Source organism: Lepidochelys kempii, chromosome 15, assembly GCF_965140265.1.
Source record: "Lepidochelys kempii isolate rLepKem1 chromosome 15, rLepKem1.hap2, whole genome shotgun sequence".
Classification (NCBI taxonomy): Eukaryota; Metazoa; Chordata; order Testudines; family Cheloniidae; genus Lepidochelys; species Lepidochelys kempii.
Window position 1 is genome coordinate 11,313,451 of NC_133270.1, and position 24,179 is coordinate 11,337,629.

The 24,179-nt window shown below is 44.1% G+C and overlaps 2 protein-coding genes across 2 annotated transcripts in view; both read right to left on the minus strand.

Annotated features, from left to right (window-relative positions):
• Window positions 1-24,179, minus strand: part of SPPL3 (signal peptide peptidase like 3) — a 147,654-nt gene that overhangs the window by 110,270 nt on the left and 13,205 nt on the right. The gene's annotated exons all lie outside the window — the stretch shown is intronic.
• LOC140898898 (uncharacterized) lies at window positions 10,848-19,418 on the minus strand. The gene is made up of 2 exons (XM_073313433.1): window positions 12,706-19,418; window positions 10,848-12,118 (listed from the first exon to the last, which is right to left on the minus strand). Exons 1-2 carry the CDS (start codon window positions 13,142-13,144, stop codon window positions 11,820-11,822), a joined length of 738 nt encoding a protein of 245 aa, XP_073169534.1. The 5' UTR covers window positions 13,145-19,418; the 3' UTR covers window positions 10,848-11,819.

A 24,179-nucleotide genomic window follows, 5' to 3' on the forward strand; every position in this document is an offset into this window, starting at 1 on the left:
TGCCAAGTGTGTGTTAAATTATTCAAAAAGTCAACTGCGTGCCTGCCCTGCCTCCTCTCAAGCTAGAACAAAAGGCTCTGGAAAGTCTGTCCCAGTCTTGGAAAACACACACACTATATAATTACTCAACCTTAGCTACAGCATTACTGCTGCAGTGCTAAAATAGCAAGTACCGTGGGCTCAGGAACAGGAAGCAGCTTTCACACATTTATCTCCATTATACAATAGTTTCCCCAGATCCCTACAGTGAATATGGAAGGGTGCACCTGTCATTTCCCTGACAAGGCTCCCTGCCTCTGTAGCATAACCTTTTCCTGGCCCAGGGGAGGCTGGCCTGAGCTACCCTACTCAGGGCTGGACTGAAGTGTGCCAAGGGGAAGGTTGGGCTTTCCTCTAGGACAAAAACCAGCGGAGATCACTACCCATGATCCATAGCTGGGAAGTGCATGTGAAGCAGGTTTTCCTTTCCACGTCTCTTCTTGTTTCTCTTACGGCCTGGGATCAAGCAGAGGCTTACAAGACACAGTGAAGAATTAAGCTGTTCATACCCCTCACCCCACCCCCCAAAAAAACAGCTGAAACATTTAGCATAGAACCAGCCAATTTAAAGTCAAACACACAAATAAAAAATAATTTAGATTTCAAGATAAGAGTTTTAGATACAAAGATCTCAATCTTCAGCAGGCAGGTCCCATACTATAATTGCAGAAGCAAAACAAAACTGACAAGCTCATAAACAAGGGAGACATACATATGCGCAAGCATCAGACAGGTTTGGGTTCTGCACCAAAAGCTTCAGAAAAGACAGAACACAATCATTTGGGAATTGCACACTGATTTGTTTATATGTTGCCCCTTAATTTCTCATGTGACATGACAAAACAGTACAATTCCTGAAGAACCGATGAAAGCCGTTTCATCCCTAAAACTACTTCTAAAAAGATGAGGTAAAGTACGTTTTATTGCTAGTAGAAAAGGAGTACTTGTGGCACCTTAGAGACTAACAAATTTATTTGAGCATAAGCTTTCGTGAGCTACAGCTCACTTCATCAGATGCATTCAGACGAATGCATGAATGCATCCGATGAAGTGAGCTGTAGCTCATGAAAGCTTATGCTCAAATAAATTTGTTAGTCTCTAAGGTGCCACAAGTACTCCTTTTCTTTTTGCGGATACAGATTAACACGGCTGCTACTCTGAAACCTGTCTTTATTGCTAGTGAGACACATTCATGGTGCATTTTCTGGTAAATGTTTATGTCGTTCTTTGGTATTATGGAACATGCTTGAGAAAGTTATATTTGTGCAAATAATCCATAGTTAGCTAAATTCTCAGTCATTAAAAGGAATTGCCAACACTTAGCTAAATAGACCAAAGGCTTAGCTGTTTCTTCAACTGTCACCTTAATTTTAAAACTTATTTGAAAACATCTTCACCCTAATGGATTTAGTGGCCCACACACGTCTTTGTGACATGTGATCACAGCACCTCTAAAATAAGCAGCCACTCTGATTAATCCAGACTAACTTGGCTCAATAATTGATTAAAGAATTGACAACTTATTTTGCAGGTAAGAAATATCAAATATGTACTAGTTTTCCTTATTGTGTTTTTAGTTATCCAATCTTCATAATTCTTTCCTCTTTCAAAATTCTTCATAGATTCTGCCTGGGAAAAGCCACTGCAGAAATTACACCCATTAATGAAGACTAAGGCCTCTCCTGTTGAGGGCAAGGGCTGTCATGATTAAGAAAGAGATGGTTAAGGGCTTGCTCAAAAAAATCTTTTAGATGTTAAAAACTATGAAGCAAAATAATTGGGCTTTTTAGGGGGTAGGTGGGGAAGAGGGGTGAAGAAAAAGCCAAAATAGGGAAAGAACAAGTTAAAAAAAATGTAGATAAGTTAGATGTCTTTATGCAGCAGGGCCTGATGAAATTCATCCCAGGGTACTTAAGGAACTAGCTGAAACAATCTCTGAACTATTAGCAATTATCTTTGAGAACTCAAGGTGGATGGGTGAGGTCTCAGAGGCCTGGAGAAGGGCATCATAATACAGTGAAAGCTCTGTTATCCAGCCCTGTACCAACCAGAAAGCTCTATAAACCAGCATTTCTAATCTTCATAGGCAGTCCGGTTTATAGTCCGGTTGGCACCGGGGTGGCAGGCTCCCTGCCTGTCTCCATGTGGCTCCCCGGAAGCGGTGACATGTCCCTGCTGCTCCTAGGCAGAGGAACGGCCATGAGGGGTTCAGAATGCGGGAAGGGGTGCAAGGCTGGGACACGGGAAGGGGTACAGGGTGTGGCTCTGAGAGGGAGTTTGGGTACAGGAGGGCACTCGGGGCAGCGAGTTTGGGCACAGGAGGGGATTTGGGGTGCCAGATCCGGGGGGTACTCACCTTGGGCGGCTCCCCACAAACTGCAACATGTCCCAGCTGCTCCTAGGCGGAAGCATAGCTAGGTGGCTCTGCACACTGCCCCTGCCCACAGATGTCACTGCCGCAGGTCCCATTGGCTGTGATTCATAGGAGCTTCAGCTGAGAACAAGTACACTCATAACATGTTAAGTTCCCTTTTCAAACAGATCAGAAGATTTTGGAGTTTCCAGAAGCAGGTAGTTAGTATACAAAGGGTCTCTCCCCCGGCGCCTATCTTCAAAAGGTTGGCTTCAGAGGGGGAGAATTTGCATTGCCCTCATTTCATGGTGGTATAACCTTAGGATATCCACTTCACAAGTATGCTCCAAAAAAACCTTTGAAATTCCTCAGACCTTCCAGAGATGGCATTTATCTTGTCTCTCTGCTAAAGAAGTTCCATATAATCTCACCATAGAACATAAACATTTACATGTGTAATACAATGAACTCCAAAGATGTTAAGCCCCATTCAACGATGTTTAACTGAATTCAATAAAGTTTATCTTAATTCCATAAGGTTTGTTCAAGATATCACAGCTTATTGTCAATCCATTACACATGGATTCGACACATTTCCTTTTCTTCATTGTATCTTGTTTCAGAAATAAGAAGAGAACAAAATATATGGATACCACGACTGCTGTCATAGCAATGGAGGAAGATGCACGTGTATGATTATTTTATTGGATCAAACATCAGGTCTTGATACAGGCAAACAAATACTTTGTATTAAAGTCTGATCCAAGAGGCGTAGATCGAACGACACTTCAGTGGAGTTACTCCTTCCTCTTAAAGGTCATATGGTAATCCTGGGCAACTTTTCATTCTCCAACAGCCTTAATATGCAGCATACCACAAAATACCACTCAGTTACACCTGCTCCACATGCAGATAAAACTATTGAGAGATGGTGACACATTCTGGGCTACAGCTTTTCATTAAGCCCAAAGTTTACGACAAGGAACAGGATAAAAGTGAACTGCACAACCCAACCCGGATAAAACTGGAATGATCTGTATAGTAGCACTCAGAGAAAAAGGAAGAGGCAGAATCTGCACTGCCTATCCTTTGTCAAAATTATTTGCAGCTGCAGGGTCCTATTCAATGCATCTGTGAACGAGTGAATTCTCACCAGCACTAGGAATCTGGCAGACCATCATTAGCATACTAATATTTATAAAAGGGGTACTTAGTTTATCCTCTACCCTTAAAATATGTAGTCCCACATTTCCCCATAGTTTGCTCATCTCTCAGCAAGTCCAAAGATTTCTAGAGAGGTAGGCTCAGCTTGTACCCAACTTTCCCCAAACTCAGTACTTTTTTCCTATCAGGTGATTATCTCCTTCCTTACCCCTTTCTGGAGCAGTTTCTTAGGCACTCCTAGGTAATGCTTCAGCCTCCCAGGCTTCAAAAGCGCTGCCTCCTCCTCTCTCTCCTTGGAATGAACTGTTCCCAGGCAAGAACTGTTCAGCAGCAAGCTGGCCTCCTCCATGGCAGAGGATTTGTCCTCCGTCTTGCAGTCCTGGCCCGGGGTCTCTGCTCCACTGGGGCAGGACCACAGCCTCCCCTGCACCGATATCTTGGGCCCTTTGGCCACGCAGTGAGCCCCTCCAGCCATACTGTCTGTGCTGGGAATCCCTCCAGCTCTTATCAGTGCTGTCCTAACCCTATCGCTGCCTTAATTTCCAGCCGCTGTAAAAATAACTGCTAAAAATTTCCTAAAAATAAAAACTGTTGATAAAAATTTTAATAAGTCATTAATCATCAAAATTAGAAAAAAAATTGTATTCTGCCAAACCTATCTACATCCGATCACTGCCGTTAAAATTGGCTAGGCAACTCCCACTGTGCTCCTGGGGTTGAACTCTCCAGGACTGGCTTCAGGGCCATTTCAGAGAAGGGCCCCTTTCATTGGAATTTTTCTCTCTCTGCAGCATGCCAGAGCTTGTCTAATTTAGAGCACAATGCACCATGTTTGATAATGCTTTTGGTTTGATTTAGTTTGTCTTTACTCCTGACAAAATGAAGTCTTTACCTCTGTAAGAAAGCAGCCACAATGGATCTTTGCTACTACCTATAGTAAGTAGATTTTATTTACATTAAAGTTAGGGGACATTGTTTGCTTTTAATTCTTACACTAAGCAATTGGTTGTTTTAGCAATAGTGCACTGTAAAGTCATAACATAACATATAAACGTTTGTGTAATTCTAGAATTAAGCCATAACTCTGAATTAATAGCTTCAATTATTTGCCATGATAATGGGATGATGTGCTGAAGTACCTGACTGTAACTCCACTGTAGGGCCAAGTAGAAGACATTAGCCAGAGAAACACTCAACCATATTTAGTATTTTATTAGTAGAGGGAGCAGAAAAATACAACCATCTTTGTATGATTTTATTTTCCCCACTCCCCTAACAACTTTACTCAAATAGGAAAATTACTTTAAAACACAAGAACACTACGAACTACTACTACATTGACTATTACAAAACTAGGTGAGTGAAATCTGACACACCCGACACACCCTCTTGATCCCGTGTTCAGATCTCTTCTATGAGTAAGCTGTAACAATGCATTCCAGCTACTAATTACAGCTCCTTAAAGTTATGGGGTTAGTGCAAAAACCTACTCCAACACAATTGCTTCAACTTCTGTACCGACAGCAATAAAACTACTACTCAGTGCAGGAGCACCTCCCAAAATAGCCTTCCATGCAGATTATGGGATATTGTTTTCAATCAAATCTAAACATTTCTCTAAAATCATTTCATAAAGAAATGCTTGAAAATAAGACAGGCTAATTTCAAAAATCATTGCTTCAGAAAGCTTTTGGGTATAAATAGGCAACATTCTACAAAAGGTAGCTGAGAATTCAAGTCTCAGGTAATCTACAAGAGAATATCCATAGGACTGAATAGAATATCTGAGAGTATTAACAGGTATAATAGAATTCCTTTGGTCTGTTAATATGAATAAAAAATAGAATTGTCTTTCAGTTTACACCACCAGAAAAAACATCCTGGTTTTGTACAGGAAGAATAGTCCTTATTACTCTTCCATAAAGAAGTTTGAGAACTACTGTTGTATGGATGTTTCTCTTTAAAGAGCAATAAATCCATTTTAATGCTCAATATTGCATTTCTGATTCTCATAGTAGTAATCTGTGGAACTGCTCATATTTCCTTAAAGAGTTAACAGCAACTATGGGGAAAAAAAGTCACAAGGCAGCAATCTTACAATTACTTTCAGTTCTAAGACAAAACTCCAGCAAAGGCAATACAAAGGTGCTGCTTAAGTAAGCAGAGTCTTGACAAAGTCTGCACTGCAAACTAAGAACATAAGAATGGCCATACTGAACCACACCAGTGGTCCAACTAGCCCAGTATCATGTTTTCTGACAGCAGCCAGAGCCAGAGGGCACAAACAGAGCAGGGCAATTTATCAAATCATCCATCCCCTGCTTCTGGCACAGTCATAGGTTTAGGGACAGGTAGAATATGGGGTTGCTTCCCTGACCATCTTGGCTAATAGCCATTGATAGACCTATTCCCCATGAACTTACCTAATTCTTTTCTGAATCCCATTATAATTTTGTCCTTCACAACATCCCCTGGCAATGAGTTCCACAGGTTGATTGTGCATATTGTGAAAATGTACTTCCTTGTGTTTGATTTAAACCTGCTGCCTATTAATTTCATAGGGTGACCCTTAGTTCTTGTGGTACACGAAGGGGCAATAACACTTCCTTATTCACTTTCTCCAAATCATTCATGATTTTATATGTATCATATCATTTCATCTGTATCATATCCCCCTTAGTCATCTCTTTTCTAAGCTGAATAGTCTCAGCTCTCTCATATGGAATCTGTTTCATAACCCTCGTCATTTTATGACCCTTCTCTGTACTTTTCCCAATTCTAATATATCTTTCACTATGGAGTGACCAAAACTGCATGCAGTACTCAAGGTGTGGGTGTACCATGAACATATATAGTGGCATTTTTATATTTTCTGTCTCATTATCTATCCTTTTCCTAACGGTTCCTAACATTGTTAGCTCTTTTGACTGCCACTACACATTGAGTGGATGTTTTCAGAGACCTATCTATGCTGACTTCAAGAATTCTTTCTTAAGTAGTAACAGCTAATTTAGACCCCATCATTTTGTATGTCTAGTTGGGATTACGTCTTCCAATGGGCATTACACTTTGCATTTAACATTGAATTTCATCTGCCGTTTTGTTACTCCATCACCCAGTTTTGTGAGATCTTTTTGTTGCTCTTTGCAGTCTGCTTTGTACTTAATTATCTTGAGTAATTTTGTATTATCTGCAAACTTTACCACCACTATTTACCCCATTTGCCACATCAATTATGAACAAGTTCAATAGTACACATCCTAGTACAGATCCTTAGGGATTGCTGCTATTTTCTTCTCTACTCCGTGAAAACTGACCATTTAATTCCTACCTTTTGTTTCCTATCTTTTAACCAATGACTGATCCATGAGAGAACCTTCCCTCTTATTCTATGACTGCCTACTTTGCTAAAGAGGCTTTGATGAAGGACCTCATCAAGGGCTGTCTGAAAGCCCAAGTACATTATATCCACTGGATCACCCTTGTCCAAATGTTTGTAGACCCCTTCTTAGAATTCTAACCAATTGGTAAGGCATGATTTTCTTTTATAAAAGCTGTTTTGCCTCTTCTCCAACATATCTTCATCTGTGTGCCTGACAATTCTGTTCTTTATTACAGTTTCAACCAATTTGCCTGATATTAAAATTAGATTTATTGGCCTGTAATCACCAGGATCTGGAGCCCTTTTAAAAACTAGCTTTACATTAGCTATCCTCCAGTTATCTGGTACAGTGCTGATTTAGCTGATAGGTTACATACCCAGTTGTTAGTTCTGCAATTTCATGTATGAGTTCCTTCAGAACTCTTGGGAAAATACCATCTGGTCCTGGTGACTTATTACTGTTTAATTTATCTATTTGCTCCAAAACCTCCTCTACTGACACCTCAATCTGGGACAGTTCCTCATATTTGTCATCTAAAAAGAATGGCACAGGTGTGGGGACCTCCCTCACCCACATCCTCTGCAGTTAAGAGTGATGTAGAGAATTAATTTAAGTTCTCCACAACCACCATGTCTTCTTGAGTGCTCTGTTAGCTCCTCGATCATCCAGTGGCCCCACTGATTGTTTGGCAGGCTTCTTGCTTCTAATGTACTTTAAAAAGAAGTTCTGCTGTTAGGTTTTATATCTTTTGCTAGTTGCTCTTCAAATTCTTTTTTGCCTGCCTAATTATACTTTTACACTTGACTTGCCAGAGTTTATGCTCCTTTCTATTTTCCTTAGTAAGATTTGACTTCCAATTTTTAAAGGATGTCTTTTTGTCTCTATCTGCCTCTTTCACTCTGCTTAGCCATTGTGGCCTTTTTTAGGGTATGTCTACACTACAGAATAAGGTCGAATTTATAGAAGTCGGTTTTTTAGAAATCAGTTTTATATATTCGAGTGTGTGTGTCCCCACAGAAAATGCTCTAAGTGCATTAACTCGGCGGAGCACTTCCACAGTACCGAGGCTAGAGTCGACTTCCGGAGCGTTGCACTGTGGGTAGCTATCCCACAGTTCCCGCAGTCTCCGCTGCCCATTGGAATTCTGGGTTGAGATCCCAATGCCTGATGGGGCTAAAACATTGTCGCGGGTGATTCTGGGTACATATCGTCAGGCCCCCGTTCCCTCCCTCCCTCTGTGAAAGCAAGGGCAGACAATCATTTCACGCCTTTTTTCCTGAGTTACCTGTGCAGACGCCATACCACTGCAAGCATGGAGCCCGCTCAGGTAACCGTCACCCTATGTCTCCTGGGTGCAGGCAGACGCGGTACGGCATTACTACACAGTAGCAGCAACCCCTTGCCTTGTGGCAGCAGACGGTACAGTACGACTGGTAGTCGTCATCGTCATGTCCGAGGTGCTCCTAGCCTAGGAGCTAGGACTAAATTTGGAGTGACTTGACCAGGTCATTCTCTTTAGTCCTGCAGTCAGTCCTATTGAACCGTCTTATGGTGAGCGGGCAGGCGATACGGACTGCTAGCAGTCGTATTGTACCATCTTCTGCCGAGCAGCCATGAGATGTGGATGGCATGCAGTCCTTCTGCACCGTCTGCTGCCAGCCAAAGATGTAAAAGATAGATGGAGTGGATCAAAACAAGAAATAGACCAGATTTGTTTTGTACTCATTTGCTTCCCCCCCCTCCCCTGTCTAGGGGACTCATTCTTCTAGATCACACTGCAGTCACTCACAGAGAAGGTGCAGCGAGGTAAATCTAGCCATGTATCAATCAGAGGCCAGGCTAACCTTCTTGTTCCAATAAGGACAATAACTTAGGTGCACCATTTCTTATTGGAACCCTCCGTGAAGTCCTGCCTGAAATACTCCTTGATGTAAAGCCACCCCCTTTGTTGATTTTAGCTCCCTGAAGCCAACCCTGTAAGCCGTGTCCTCAGTCGCCCCTCCCGGCATCAGAGCAACAGCAAACAATCAGGCATTTGAGAGTGCTGTCCAGAGCAGTCACAATGGAGCACTCTGATGGGGCTAAAACATTGTCGCGGGTGGTTCTGGGTACGTATCGTCAGGCCCCCGTTCCCTCCCTCCCTCCATGAAAGCAAGGGCAGACAATCATTTCACGCCTTTTTTCCTGACTTACCTGTGCAGACGCCGTACCACGGTGAGCATGGAGCCCGCTTAGGTAACCGTCACCCTATGTCTCCTGGGTGCTGGCAGACGCGGTACGGCTTTGCTGCACAGTAGCAGCAACCCATTGCCTTCTGGCAGCAGACGGTGCAATACGACTGGTAGTCGTCCTCGTCGTGTCCGAGGTGCTCCTGGCCACGTCGGCTGGGAGCGCCTGGGCAGACATGGGCGCAGGGACTAAATTTGGAGTGACTTTACCAGGTCATTCTCTTTAGTCCTGCAGTCAGTCCTATTGAACCGTCTTATGGTGAGCGGGCAGGCGATACGGACTCCTAGCAGTCGTACTGTACCATCTTCTGCCACGCAGGCAAGAGATGAGGATTGCTAGTAGTCGTATTGTACCATCTTCTGCCAGGCAGGCAAGAGATGAGGATGGCTAGCAGTCGTACTGTACCATCTTCTGCCGAGCAGCCATGAGATGTGGATGGCATGCAGTCCTTCTGCACCGTCTGCTGCCAGCCAAAGATGTAAAAGATAGATGGAGTGGGTCAAAACAAGAAATAGACCAGATTTATTTTGTACTCATTTGCCTCCTCCCCTGTCTAGGGGACTCATTCCTCTAGGTCACACTGCAGTCACTCACAGAGAAGGTGCAGCGAGGTAAATCTAGCCATGTATCAATCAGAGGCCAGGCTAATCTCCTTGTTCCAATAAGAACGGTAACTTAGGTGCACCATTTCTTATTGGAACCCTCCGTGAAGTCCTGCCTGAAATACTCCTTGATGTACAGGCACCCCCTTTGTTGATTTTAGCTCCCTGAAGCCAACCCTGTAAGCCGTGTCGTCAGTCGCCCCTCCCTCCGTCAGAGCAACGGCAGACAATCGTTCCGCGCCTTTTTTCTGTGCGGACGCCATACCAAGGCAAGCATGGAGGCCGCTGAGCTCATTTTGGCAATTAGGAGCACATCAACCACCACACGCATTATCCAGCAGTATATGCAGCACCAGAACATGGCAAAGCGATACCGGGCGAGGAGGCGACGTCAGCGCGGTCCCGTGAGTGATCAGGACATGGACACAGATTTCTCTGAAAGCATGGGCCCTGCCAGTGCATGCATCATGGTGCTAATGGGGCAGGTTCATGCTGTGGAACGCCGATTCTGGGCTCGGGAAACAAGCACAGACTGGTGGGACCGCATAGTGTTGCAGGTCTGGGAAGATTCCCAGTGGCTGTGAAACTTTCGCATGCATAAGGGCACTTTCATGGAACTTTGTGACTTGCTTTCCCCTGCCCTGAAGCGCATGAATACCAAGATGAGAGCAGCCCTCACAGTTGAGAAGCGAGTGGCGATAGCCCTGTGGAAGCTTGCAACGCCAGACAGCTACCGGTCAGTTGGGAATCAATTTGGAGTGGGCAAATCTACTGTGGGGGCTGCTGTGATGCAAGTAGCCCACGCAATCAAAGATCTGCTGATATCAAGGGTAGTGACCCTGGGAAATGTGCAGGTCATAGTGGATGGCTTTGCTGCAATGGGATTCCCTAACTGTGGTGGGGCTATAGACGGAACCCATATCCCTATCTTGGCACCGGAGCACCAAGCCGCCGAGTACATAAACCGCAAGGGGTACTTTTCGATAATGCTGCAAGCTCTGGTGGATCACAAGGGACGTTTCACCAACATCAACGTGGGATGGCCGGGAAAGGTGCATGACGCTCGCATCTTCAGGAACTCTGGTCTGTTTCAAAAGCTGCAGGAAGGGACTTTATTCCCAGACCAGAAAATAACTGTTGGGGATGTTGAAATGCCTATATGTATCCTTGGGGACCCAGCCTACCCCTTAATGCCATGGCTCATGAAGCCGTACACAGGCAGCCTGGACAGTAGTCAGGAGCTGTTCAACTACAGGCTGAGCAAGTGCAGAATGGTGGTAGAATGTGCATTTGGACGTTTAAAGGCGCGCTGGCGCAGTTTACTGACTCGCTTAGACCTCAGCGAAACCAATATTCCCACTGTTATTACTGCTTGCTGTGTGCTCCACAATATCTGTGAGAGTAAGGGGGAGACGTTTATGGCGAGGTGGGAGGTTGAGGCAAATCGCCTGGCTGCTGGTTACGCGCAGCCAGACACCAGGGCGGTTAGAAGAGCACAGGAGGGCACGGTACGCATCAGAGAAGCTTTGAAAACCAGTTTCATGACTGGCCAGGCTACGGTGTGAAAGTTCTGTTTGTTTCTCCTTGATGAAACCCCCCGCCCCTTGTTTCACTCTACTTCCCTGTAAGCTAACCACCCGCCCCTCCTCCCTTCAATCACCCCTTGCAGAGGCAATAAAGTCATTGTTGCTTCACATTCATGCATTCTTTATTCATTCATCACACAAATAGGGGGATGACTACCAAGGTAGCCCAGGAGGGGTGGTGGAGGAGGGAAGGAAAATGCCATACAGCACTTTAAGCACAGCACTTTAAAAGTTTACAACTTTAAAATTTATTGAATGACAGCCTTCTTTTTTGGGGGCAATCCTCTGTGGTGGAGTGGCTGGTTGGCCGGAGGCCCCCCCACCGCGTTCTTGGGCGTCTGGGTGTGGAGGCTATGGAACTTGGGGAGGAGGGCGGTTGGTTACAGAGGGGCTGCAGTGGCAGTCTGTGCTCCAGCTGCCTTTGCTGCAGCTCAACCATACACTGGAGCATACTGGTTTGGTCCTACAGCAGCCTCAGCATTGAATCCTGCCTCCTCTCATCACGCTGCCACCACATTTGAGCTTCAGCCCTGTCTTCAGCCCGCCACTTACTCTCTTCAGCCCGCCACCTCTCCTCCCGGTCATTTTGTGCTTTCCTGCACTCTGACATTATTTCCCTCCACGCATTTGTCTGTGCTCTGTCAGTGTGGGAGGACAGCATGAGCTCGGAGAACATTTCATCGCGAGTGCGTTTTTTTTTCTTTCTAAGCTTCACTAGCCTCTGGGAAGGAGAAGATCCTGTGATCATTGAAACACATGCAGCTGGTGGAGAAAAAAAAAAAGGGACAGCGGTATTTAAAAAGACACATTTTATAAAACAGTGGCTACACTCTTTCAGGGTAATCCTTGCTGTTAACATTACATACATAGCACATGTGCTTTCGTTACAAGGTCGCATTTTGCCTCCTCCCACTGCGTAACTAACCCCTCAACCTTCCCCCCTCCCTGTGGCTAACAGCGGGGAACATTTCTGTTTAGCCACAGGCAAACAGCCCAGCAGGAATGGGCTCCGAGTGTCCCCTGAAGAAAAGCACTCTATTTCAACCAGGTGACCATGAATTATATCTCACTCTCCTGAGGATAACACAGAGAGATAAAGAACGGATGTTGTTTGAATGCCAGCAAACATACACTGCAATGCTTTGTTCTACAATGATTCCCGAGTACGTGTTACTGGCCTGGAGTGGTAAAGTGTCCTACCATGAAGGACGCAATAAGGCTGCCCTCCCCAGAAACCTTTTGCAAAGGCTTTAGGACTACATCTAGGAGAACCGCAAATGCCAGGGCAAAGTAATCCTTTCACATGCTTGCTTTTAAACCATGTATAGTATTTTAAAAGGTACACTCACCAGAGGTCCCTTCTCCGCCTGCTGGGTCCAGGAGGCAGCCTTGGGTGGGTTCGGGGGGTACTGGCTCCAGGTCTAGGGTGAGAAACAGTTCCTGGCTGTCGGGAAAACCGGTTTCTCTGCTTGCTTGCTGTGAGCTATCTACAACCTCCTCCTCATCATCATCATCTTCTTCATCCCCAAAACCTGCTTCCGTATTGCCTCCATCTCCATTGAAGGAGTCAAACAACACGGCTGGGGTAGTGGTGGCTGAACCCCCTAAAATGGCACGCAGCTCATCATAGAAGCAGCATGTTTGGGGCTCTGACCCAGAGCGGCCGTTCGCCTCTCTGGTTTTCTGGTAGGCTTGCCTCAGCTCCTTCAGTTTCACGCGGCACTGCTTCGGGTCCCTGTTATGGCCTCTGTCCTTCATGCCCTGGGATTTTGACAAAGGTTTTGGCATTTCGAAAACTGGAACGGAGTTCTGATAGCACGGATTCCTCTCCCCAAACAGCAATCAGATCCCGTACCTCCCGTTCGGTCCATGCTGGAGCTCTTTTGCGATTCTGGGACTCCATCATGGTCACCTGTGCTGATGAGCTCTGCATGGTCACCTGCAGCTTTCCACGCTGGCCAAACAGGAAATGAGATTCAAAAGTTCGCGGTTCTTTTCCTGTCTACCTGGCCAGTGCATCTGAGTTGAGAGTGCTGTCCAGAGCGGTCATAATGGAGCACTCTGGGATAGCTCCCGGAGGCCAATACCATCGAATTGTGTCCACAGTACCCCAAATTCGAGCCGGCAACGTCGATTTAAGCGCTAATCCACTTGTCAGGGGTGGAGTAAGGAAATCGATTTTAAGAGCCCTTTAAGTCGAAATAAAGGGCTTCATTGTGTGGACGGGTGCAGGTTTACATCGATTTAACGCTGCTAAATTCGACCTAAAGTCCTAGTGTAGACCAGGGCTTAGTCCTCTTACACTGTTTGAGATGATAGTATTAAAATGTATGTGTGTACTTTTTTTTTTTTTTTAATTTGGGGGTCTCTCATTTTTGTGTAGTTCCCCTTTTTTAAGTTAAATTCTAGGGTGGTAGGTTTCTTTGGTATTTTCCTCCATACAAGAATGTTAAATTTTAATTACACTGTGGTCCCTATTCGTGAGTTCTTCAGCTATATTCACCTCTTGGACCAGATCCTGTCCGCCCCTTAGGACTAAATCAAGAATTGCCTCACCCTTTGTGGGTTCTAGGACTAGCTTGTCCAAGAAGCAGTCATGTATGGTCTAGAAATTTTACCTCTACATCCCATCCTGAGGTGACATGCTCCCAGTCAATATGGGAATAATTAATATCCCTTATTATTATGAGGTTTTTTGTTTCTTTAGCCTTTCTGATCTCCCTGAGCATTTCACAATTGCTGTCACCATCCTGGTCAGGTGGCCACTAGTATATTCCTACAGCTACTTTCTTATTATTCAAGCATAGAATTTCTACCTATCGAGATTCTATGGTAATGTTTGAAGTTTGAACTAAATCAAGAGCTAGCCTCAATAATACATACCTTGTCACTTCCAGTCTGCATTACAGCAATGCAAGGTCTCTTGCCTTAAAAGCATCAACCCAATGAAAATTGAAAACCCGTGCAGAATGCAGTGGCTTCCTTTCTCAGCGAAGCAGGTTACTATGAGTATACCATCTCTGTACTCCACTGGGTTTCTGTATATACCATGTCGAACTTAAGGTCTACATTCTCATTTACATAGCTCTAAATGGACTGGGCTAATGTCACTCAGACCTCAGTTGCCATCAATAAGTCTCCTCGGGTATTACGAAACAGTCTATTACCACAATGAAGCCTGTTTGTGAAGGAGACGAGTTTTTCTGAGGCTGACCCAAGGTATTAAAACAGAATCGCACAGGAACTAGAACCACAAAGCTCATCACTTTCCAGCACAAATGCAAAGCACACTTGAATCTTGCCTGTCCAACACCACCCCCTGGTATATCAAGTTAAAGATTTTATAATCCATGTACGTGCAATCTTTCCCTAAGGGAGAGGAAGACAAGATCCCCACTTAACAGAGGTTAGTCACTGCTTATTTTTAACTGTGGAAGGCATTCTGGTACCATGGTAATAGGCATGGTAAAACACTGAACAGAACAGAAATAAGATGACTTTTGCTATTGAAAAAGCAGATGGAATTGCAATTTATGCAGTATGAATCCCCACACTGGAGAAAGCAGAACTCTGATGAAGGGGAGGGACTTGGAGGGCTCAGCCTCCTTGAATGAGAAATTTGGACTCCCTTTGCATTGACCTAGCAAACCTGCAGAATAGTCTCATAGAATGCAAGTACTCAGCAACAATCCACACTACATAAGAGTTTAATCTGTGGACATTTTGACTGAAATCCTCTAAAATTAGTTAAATCCCCAAATGTCACACCACTTTAAAACATACTGATGTTAAGAAGATTTAAAATATACAGAAAATTCTGAACCATTCATTAAGAATTAACTTACTTATGGTGTAAAGCCATCCAGAGAGACTAGGATGGAAAAACTGAGCTGTCACTTGCAGGACTGTTTCCAACTTGTTAATCTGTTTCACCAAATCCCCCTACATTAGCCCAGACAAATGCATTCATCTCCTCTCCCATAACATTGAGACAGAAATGTTAACAGTTAATGGTCCTATGCCCCCCATGATAGGGGCTAACCTCATTCAGGCCTTGAATACAAAGTTACACTGGATTAACTTGAGTTTGTTCACTTCAAAATGCCTTGCACTCCACATCTTTTCAAGTTAATTATGTGGCGTTTTTGAGCACAATAATCCATACTCCTTGCAATAGGAGTAGCTCCACTTTTAAAGTGAGTATACTCACTTTAAGGTTCACATGGACATATTTTTAACTACTCCACTTCTGGCAGTCCTCCCGCCAGATCACACCTGGATCAGTCTATGTACCTGTTTTCCCTTCCACTGTCCCATAGTCATCTTGACTTTATCACAGGGTGGATTAAAATCAATGATATTTAAAATACAAATAAAAAAAAACACGGATTTTTTTGATAAAATGCTTTTTGAGGAAAAACCTATCTAAAGATAGTTTTAATTAAGATACATTATAGCTCAAAGATATCTCATCATGGAATAGGGATTATAAATTCTAATTCTATAATATGAGACAATATATTCATGTAATGGTTAAGAAATGTTTTGTAAATGAGTTCCAATAGTTCATGGATTAGAGACCCAATCTTATGGGGTTCCAGGGGCTGCTATATAGATTATTTAGCTTATTTCTCTATCTACCCAATGGGACTCAGTGCTAAGTCTAGAAGATACCATCAGAGATGCTTAGTTTTGCAGTTCTCAAACTGTGGATGTGTGTCTCCAGAAATAACAAGCTTGTTAACTGCAAAAATGTTTTTAAATAAATAAATAAATAAATAAATAAATAGAGGTGAAAAATAACAAACCTCAACCCTATCGCCCCTCTGCAAATTAGTGTAACAGAGTCAGTCTCTTACCTCTCTCTAAAAGTGAAAAGTTTTAAAACGTTCAATGAATAAAAGATTGTTGGGGCGGAAAAGATCTGGACAAGGAGAAGAAGTCTGGAGATAGAAGGGACAGGATGTAGAAACAAAAGTGAAACTGTTTGAGCAGCATATTCCAGAAGTCTTGAGGTCTGAGCGTAGCCCTCATTGATTTGAGATTTACTATAGCATTTTCTCACTAGACAGGAAAACCTATAATGGCAGCAGGCCGTAAAAGAGACCCACTTTGTGTCTCATATATCTCTGAGTTGTGAAGAATATGTATTAAGGTTATAACAACCAACAAGAATGCACTTTTATGTAAAAAGAAAAGGAGTACTTGTGGCACCTTAGAGACTAACCAATTTATTTGAGCATAAGCTTTCGTGAGCTACAGCTCAATTCATCAGATGCATACCGTGGAAAATACAGAAGATGTTTTTATACACACAGACCATGAAAAAATGGGTGTTTATCACTACAAAAGGTTTTCTCTCTCCCCCCACCCCACTCTCCTGTTGGTAATAGCTTATCTAAAGTGATCACTCTCCTTACAACGTGTATGATAATCAAGGTGGGCCATTTCCAGCACAAATCCAGAGAGACTGAAGTGTTCTCCGACTGGTTTATAAATGTTATAATTCTTGACATCTGATTTGTGTCCATTTATTCTTTTACGTACAGACTGTCTAGTTTGACCAACGTACATGGCAGAGGGGCATTGCTGGCACATGATGGCATATATCACATTGGTAGATGTGCAGGTGAACGAGCCTCTGATAGTGTGGCTGATGTTATTAGGCCCTGTGATGGTGTCCCCTGAATAAATATGTGGGCACAGTTGGCAACAGGCTTTGTTGCAAGGATAGTTTCCTGGGTTAGTGGTTCTGTTGTGTGGTATGTGGTTGCTGGTGAGTATTCGCTTCAGGTTGGGGGGCTGTCTGTAGGCAAGAACTGGCCTGTCTCCCAAGATTTGTGAGAGAGTGTTGGGTCGTCCTTCAGGATAGGTTGTAGATCCTTGATAATGCGTTGGAGGGGTTTTAGTTGGGGCTGAAGGTGACAGCTAGTGGCATTCTGTTATTTTCTTTGTTAGGCCTATCCCGTAGTAGGTGACTTCTGGGAACTCTTCTGGCTCTATCAATCTGTTTCTTCACTTCAGCAGGTGGGTATTGTAGTTGAAAGAATGCTTGATAGAGATCTTGTAGGTGTCAAACAGCCACACTATCAGAGGCTCATTCACCTGCACATCTGCCAATGTGATATATGACCAATCCACCCTGTTATCACCTCTCCAATTAAATGTTGGAACTCAGCCAGATTGTGCCCCTTTGAGACCAGGTAGTGATGAGTTTACACACCCAGTCATATACCGATTATAGTAACCATAACATCCCCATGCTTCTGCATGGACCCCACTAGAGCTCCTGGATTTTATTACCCTCTTTGGAGGCCTGCATGTACAATCCCACCTGGAGAAGAGTTGTCAGAATGCAGACACATATAAGACACGAGCAGAGAAAATGAAGAAGAGGGAATGCAGTACCGAGTCAATGCAAAGGAGCTCCGGTAGAAGTACCTGAAGGCAAGGTACAAGAAGAGGACCTCCACTAATGCTTCCACTACCTGCCCATGCTATCAGGAACTGGACAGCACTTTTGTTAGCAATGCCATCACCATACCTAAGAAGGCGTGGACAGTTTTCCACAAAGCACCCCAGACAACACAGCAAGAAACAGCCTTTGACACCATGTTGACCAAGATTTTCCAGGGCAGCCAAGAACTGTACAACATGGCAGATTCAGAGATTACATGAGACTCCCATGTGGACAGCCATACTGACAATCACCCAGAAAATGCTGCAGAGTGGTGCTGTATCTTTCAGTATTATGCACTGTACTACAATACAGCGGCACTGGGAAATTTAAGATACTGTTCTCTTACTCTTCTCTGGGTACTGGCTCCCTACCACCATGTTCCCAAGCTGCTTCCTGCTCACTCTCCCTCCTTTCCCAGTCCACCATGCCCCTATTCATGATATTGGCACCACAAGGATTTAAAGAAAATGAAACACTGCATGGTAGGCATGTTTATTGTAGATGTAGATATAGAAAGAGAAATAGCAGTAGAAATAGTACTTTGGCTCAGTCATTAATGCCCCCAGTTTTTAGGAAACTTCAAATTTTATACTGTAAATTGCCCAAATTAGGCTACACAGATATTTAAAGCGCATATGGATTTTAAGCCATTATAAGGCATTAATGGCTACCTAAACCCCTTGGGTTCAGATCAATTACTGCAGAATTTTATTCATTTCATAATGCACTTTATGCTGATTTGTGGGTGTCAAAGAAGAGAACTTAAGGCAAAGATTGTGCTCTATTTTGGCATGCACACTGAAAGGCAATGCAGCTTTCTCAAGACAGAAGCTTCCTTCCATTCCTGTATCAGCAGAAGGGACACCATCCTGGTAAACAGCAGCACTGCATACCTCTCTGGTTTGCCCATTGTCTTGGTAAGTTAAATCACTTTGATTTAAATCAGTTCACCCTGCTGAGGGCTGACCTGGTAATAGTCTTCAAATATGTTAAGGGCTGTTATAAAGAGGACACTGACCAATTGTTTTCCATATCCACCTGCAGACAGGACAAGTAATCAGTTTAACCTGCAGCAAGGGAAATTTAGGTTAGATATTAGGAAAAACTTTCTAAACATTAGGATAGTTAAACTGGAATGGGTTACCAGGGTAGATTGTGGAATCCCATCATTGGAGCTTTTTAAGAACAAGTTAGGGTATGTCTACATAAACGCATTTTCCAGCAAGCTGGAGTGTAAACTACCACACGCTGTTTGTTTGGACCCTGCCGCTTTGCACTAAAAGTTTAGTGTTTTGACCTACCCAGTTTCAAAGCAGAGGAGAACCAAGTGCAGTAGGAAGCTTCTGGTGTGTGGCAGCAGAGCCCACGCCAACACTTAGGGTATGTCTACACTGCAATTAAAACACGCAGCTGGCCTGTGCCAGCTGACTCAGGGCTCAGGCTAAAGGCCATTTAATTACAGTGTAGATGTTTGGGGACCCTTCCACTTTGCAAGGTCCCAGAGCCTGTGTTGCAACCCAAGACCAAACATCTACACTGCAATAAAAGAGCCCCTTAGCCTGACCCTAGCTAGCCTCAGCCAGCTAGCATGGGCCAGCCGCAGGTGTCTAATTGCAAGGTAGACATACTCTAGGTGTCTGTGTGGGCCATGCTTACATACACCAGAGTTACGTACATTAGTGCACTTTGATCTACTCTGCTTTCAACAGGATAGATAAAAGAATGCTAGAGAACTTTTAGTGGAAGTACAGACATTCTCTTAGTATGCAGCACATTAGGGCAAGGCAGATTTACAACCCAGCTTGCCATGAACTAAATATTCATACAGAGAAGCCCTTAGACATGTCAAGAATGATCTAGGTATATTTGGTTCTGCCGCAGCACAGTGGGTGGACATGAACTAGATGACCTCTGGAGGACCCTGCCATCCCTAATTAATACTATCATATGATTTCGCACTCTGAGCACTGATTCTGATCCTGAATGTTATACGTTCAATAGCCCTAGACCCTTGAGAGAGATTCTCAGAGTTTACATTTTTTTCAGCAAGACTCGTCTCAAAATTACATGGCATTCCATTAGTTAGGAGTGTGAAAACTCCAACTGTCCCTCTTTTTTGCACAGAGCTCAGTAGATCCCCTGAATATTATATGAAATGGGACCACTGACAAATCAAAACATACCACAACAGTGGAACTGGCAGACAAGTGAGGAAGAAGAGACCAAAAGCAAGCTTGAAAAATAAGAACAGCATTAGCTCAATTATTTTCCTATAGAAAGCATGAAAATACCACTAATACATCTTAATACTTAGCACTTATAGTGCACTTTTTATCCTTATATCTCTTCAAGCACAAAGACCGGCACTATTTCCATTTTATAGATAAGAGAGCTGAATCATTAAGAAATTAAGTGACTTGACCAAAGTCACAGTGGCAGAACTGGGAATAGAATCTAGGTCTCCAAGGTCTCAGCCAGCTTCACCTCAACCATCTGAGACCTGGTTCTATTCCCATCTCTGTTGTTATAACCTTGGTCAAGCAATTTAATCTTTCAGTGCATCATCTGACAGTCTAACATCACACCTTTATGTCCTGTTCAAGACAAGGCCTGAAAGCACATCATCTCGATGCTCTACCCACCTCATCTGGCTCCCAGTTCTCTTTCAATACCAGTTCCACATCCTCATCCTGATCTTCACTGCTATCAACAGATCTGGCTCCAGCTGCATCACAGACCACCTCTCCATCATCCATAACCCAGGACTGCTGCAACCTTCTGGAACAATGTAGCTAACAAAGCCCAGAAATAAACACATGAGAAATAAGGGTTCTGTTCACATGCTTCTTTTGTGGAAAAAATTACTAGAGATTAGGCAGAGCCAAAGTCTGATTTCTGAGCATGCTGCAAAACACATCTATTTGAACTTGAGAGGGTAGACAAGCACGTAGAACATGACCATTCAGATTTAGTTTATCTGTGAAGTGCTTGGATATGTTGGCAACGAGCACCGCAGAAAAGCCTACGACACCCTCTGATGGGTAGGAATTAGTGTCCGGGCAAGTGGAGGATGAAAGGAGGAGAACTGTGTATACAATTTCCTACAAAATTTTAGCTTTTCTTTTAAAATGTTTCTAGCCCTTATGGTTGCAAAATTTGCCTAGTGAAAATGAAGCAAATGTCAACTGATGCAATGTTCTCCTCAGGAATATAAAAACAGCTTCAATGCCTTTTGTTGCTGTTCAGAGCTTTCACTGCTTTGCAAGTTGATAAGACTTCTCAGGTTCACTGTTATTCAATACCCCAGGGCAACAGAAAATCTGACAAAAACGGTGATTTTCTGCTATTGCTTAGGAAAGCTAGACCAGCAGCAGTCAGGTAATGCATAAAACCAAAAAGGTGTCTGAAGGAAGGGTAAAGTTGCAAAACCATCCACTGCTTCGTAGCACTAGGAAAGGGGTGGAAGTGATAAAGATGCTGTCATAAGTCTCTTAGGAATGCTTCTACTCTTAAAACAGCTGGGAGTGGGATTTGGTTCAAGTTAAAAAGTGCAAGGTTGATATCAAAGATGAAACCCCTCAGCAAGGCCCAGCCTGTTCCTCCTTTCCAGCAGCCAAGGATTAGGTTTCACCAATGTGTTGCTGTTACTTACACATTCACATGTTCTGTATCATCCTCAGCTAGCAGGAATTTGATGCAGTTGTTAATCTTTACTATGATGTAAAATGAATGCTTGTAATTCTTCCAATACTTAAGAATTTGCTGATAGCATTCTCTGCCCCAGATGTGATGTCTGAAATGCTATTTTGTTAGTTAAAATGTTACTGGTCTTCTTGAAGAGCTTCTTTTGCCTTGGCTGTGGGTGGGGAATCTAGTATTTACTGGACACCCAGCTGGTCTTCCGTCACTGTGGACCTCTCCCCTCCCTGGAGGGTCCTCTTGCTCCCTAGAAACACATCATTGTTACTGGCTTACTTCCGGATCCTCAGTAACACATCTTCCCAGAGGAAATTAAGCTAAGTGGAGAGGAGTTTGTTTTGGGGAAGAACAGATTCCTTTTCCCCATCTCTCTCTCACCCCATTTCCACACAGACACCCCCGCCCCCCTCCCCGTTGTGTTGTTGTTGTTGTTGCTGCTTTTAATATCCTAGATTTGGCCTAATTTCAGTATGGTGAAATGCAGAAGACTTTGTTCTATTAGAATTTATTCTCAGCTCTGTTAAAAAACAATGTAAGCAACCCATCAGACCCTCAGTTACCTTATCCATAAGACAAACAACCTAAAGCGTTACTCAGTAAAAACTGTAAAGCATACAGATTTACACTAGTCAGCAGAAAAGGTAACCCATGGTATGCTGGCTCCCAATCCAGTGCACTTTGCTATAGGCTCAAGAGTACTCTGTGGAGGATGGTCTCTTTCAGAGTCATCCTATGCTGACACTGCTGAACAATGGCAGCTTAGTTTTGGCTTTTTGTTACCAGAAGATGTCAAATTTTAGAGAAGAACTCGAAGATTTGGGGAAAATAAAGTTAGTCATTTGAATTACAATGAGCCACCAATGTGATCTGGCTGTGAAAAAAGGGCAATTGTAATCCTCGGATGTATTAGGCAAAGCATTTCTACTAGAGATGGACAAGTATTAATGACATTATATAAGGCATCCATAAGACCTCACTTGGATCCTGTGTACAATTTCAGTCATAGAATCATAGAATCATAGACTATCAGGGTTGGAAGGGACCTCAGGAGGTCATCTAGTGCAACCCCCTGCTCAAAGCAGGACCAATCCCCAATTTTTGCCCTAGATCCCTAAATGGCCCCCACAAGGATTGAACTCACAACCCTGGGTTTAGCAGGCCAATGCTCAAACCACTGAGCTATCCCTCCCCCCGATTAAACAGGTCACTGTGCAGGGAGCTGCTCCCCTGTCTGCCCAACCCCCATGCATCCAGTCACCCATGTTCAAGACAGATTAATTTAAACTGAAACAGGTCCAGAGAAGAGCTACTAGGATATGGGGATTGGAGAGCCTATCTTATGAAAAGATACCAGAAACGCTTGGCTTGTTTAGTCTCACAAAAAGAAAACAGAGGGGATAGGACTGCTTTCAGTACATACATTAGGTACTCCTGGGGGAATTCTGCACCACTGCGCATGTGCAGAATTCATGTCCCCAGGAGACTTCTTTGCTTCATCACAGAAAAATGACTTCTGACAGGGAAGCAAAGAGAAACTGCATCAATGGTCATGCACCCCTCTCGAGCAGCCCGGGCACATCATTTCAGGCATCCAGAGCAGCAAGCAGAAAGGTAAATCACTGCAGGGGTGGGGAAGCCCTGGCCAGCAGATCCTATCCTGCACCTGGCTCAGCTGCTAATTTTGACTGGGGCTGGGTCAGATGCACCCCCAGCAATCTCCCCCAGTGCAGGAAACTTCCCATCCTCCCCTCCTAACTTCCAGTCCCCATTGCTCCTCAGCTGTGGGAGGAGCGGTCACTGTGCAGGGAGCTGCTCCCCTGTCTGCCCAACCCCCATGCATCCAGACCTCTCCATACCCAGACCCCCCTGCAAAGCCTCAGCCCGCTCAGAATCCAGTCACGAAACCCCCTCCACCTGGACCCTCACCCCCTGGCACTCGGAGCCCCCCGCCAAGCCTCATTCTCTCACACACAGACACACATCCCCGCTAAGCCCCAACCACCTTCACATGAACCCCCCTGCAGAGTCTCATTGTCCCTGCACCTAGAATCCCCCAACAAGCCCCTGTGCATCCAGAACTCTACTGTATCCGGACGCCCCACCGAGCAGCCCTCACCCAGATTGCTCAACACAGAACCCTCTCACCCCACATCTGTATCCCCCTCACACTACCTTCTCCACATGTGGATCCTGCTGGGCTGAGCCTGCCTACCATACCTGATGTGCCTGGTGTGGACGGGCAGGGCCCCAAGATGTTTCTGGGGCAGGTCTGGGCCTTGCGCTGTGTCATGGCCTGGTGCAGCCTCACTGCCAAGTCTATGTCCCCAGGAGAAGGGGGGAACCGCACAGCGATCTCCGACATCTGTGCAGCCAGTGGGCCTGTGTTCCCCATTGCCATTCTGGAGCCTCCACATTTATTTATTGACAAATAAAATTGGTCGTGTATACACCAGGGCTTAGATTGGCTTAAGTATATCGCATAAGGTGTGCAGCATAGTTAAGTCGACCTGCCCTTCTAATGTAGACCAGCTCTAAAACTCTATGATTCTAAATAAGAACATTTAGATCTGTGAAGTTTGAAGTTGGTGAGTACTATAGTTGGTGTAAAATTAAAATAAAATTTGGTGCCATACACAGTGAAAAGTTTGAGACTTTTTTTGTTTA

Excerpts from the sequence above, each read along its gene's own strand:
- LOC140898898 (XM_073313433.1), bottom strand. The coding sequence starts at position 13,144 with ATGCCAAAACCTTTGTCAAAATCCCAGGGCATGAAGGACAGAGGCCAT. Across the intron at positions 12,119-12,705 it reads AGGCGGAGAAGGGACCTCTG|CTGCATGTGTTTCAATGATC; the intron begins GTGAGTGTACCT and ends TTTCTCCACCAG.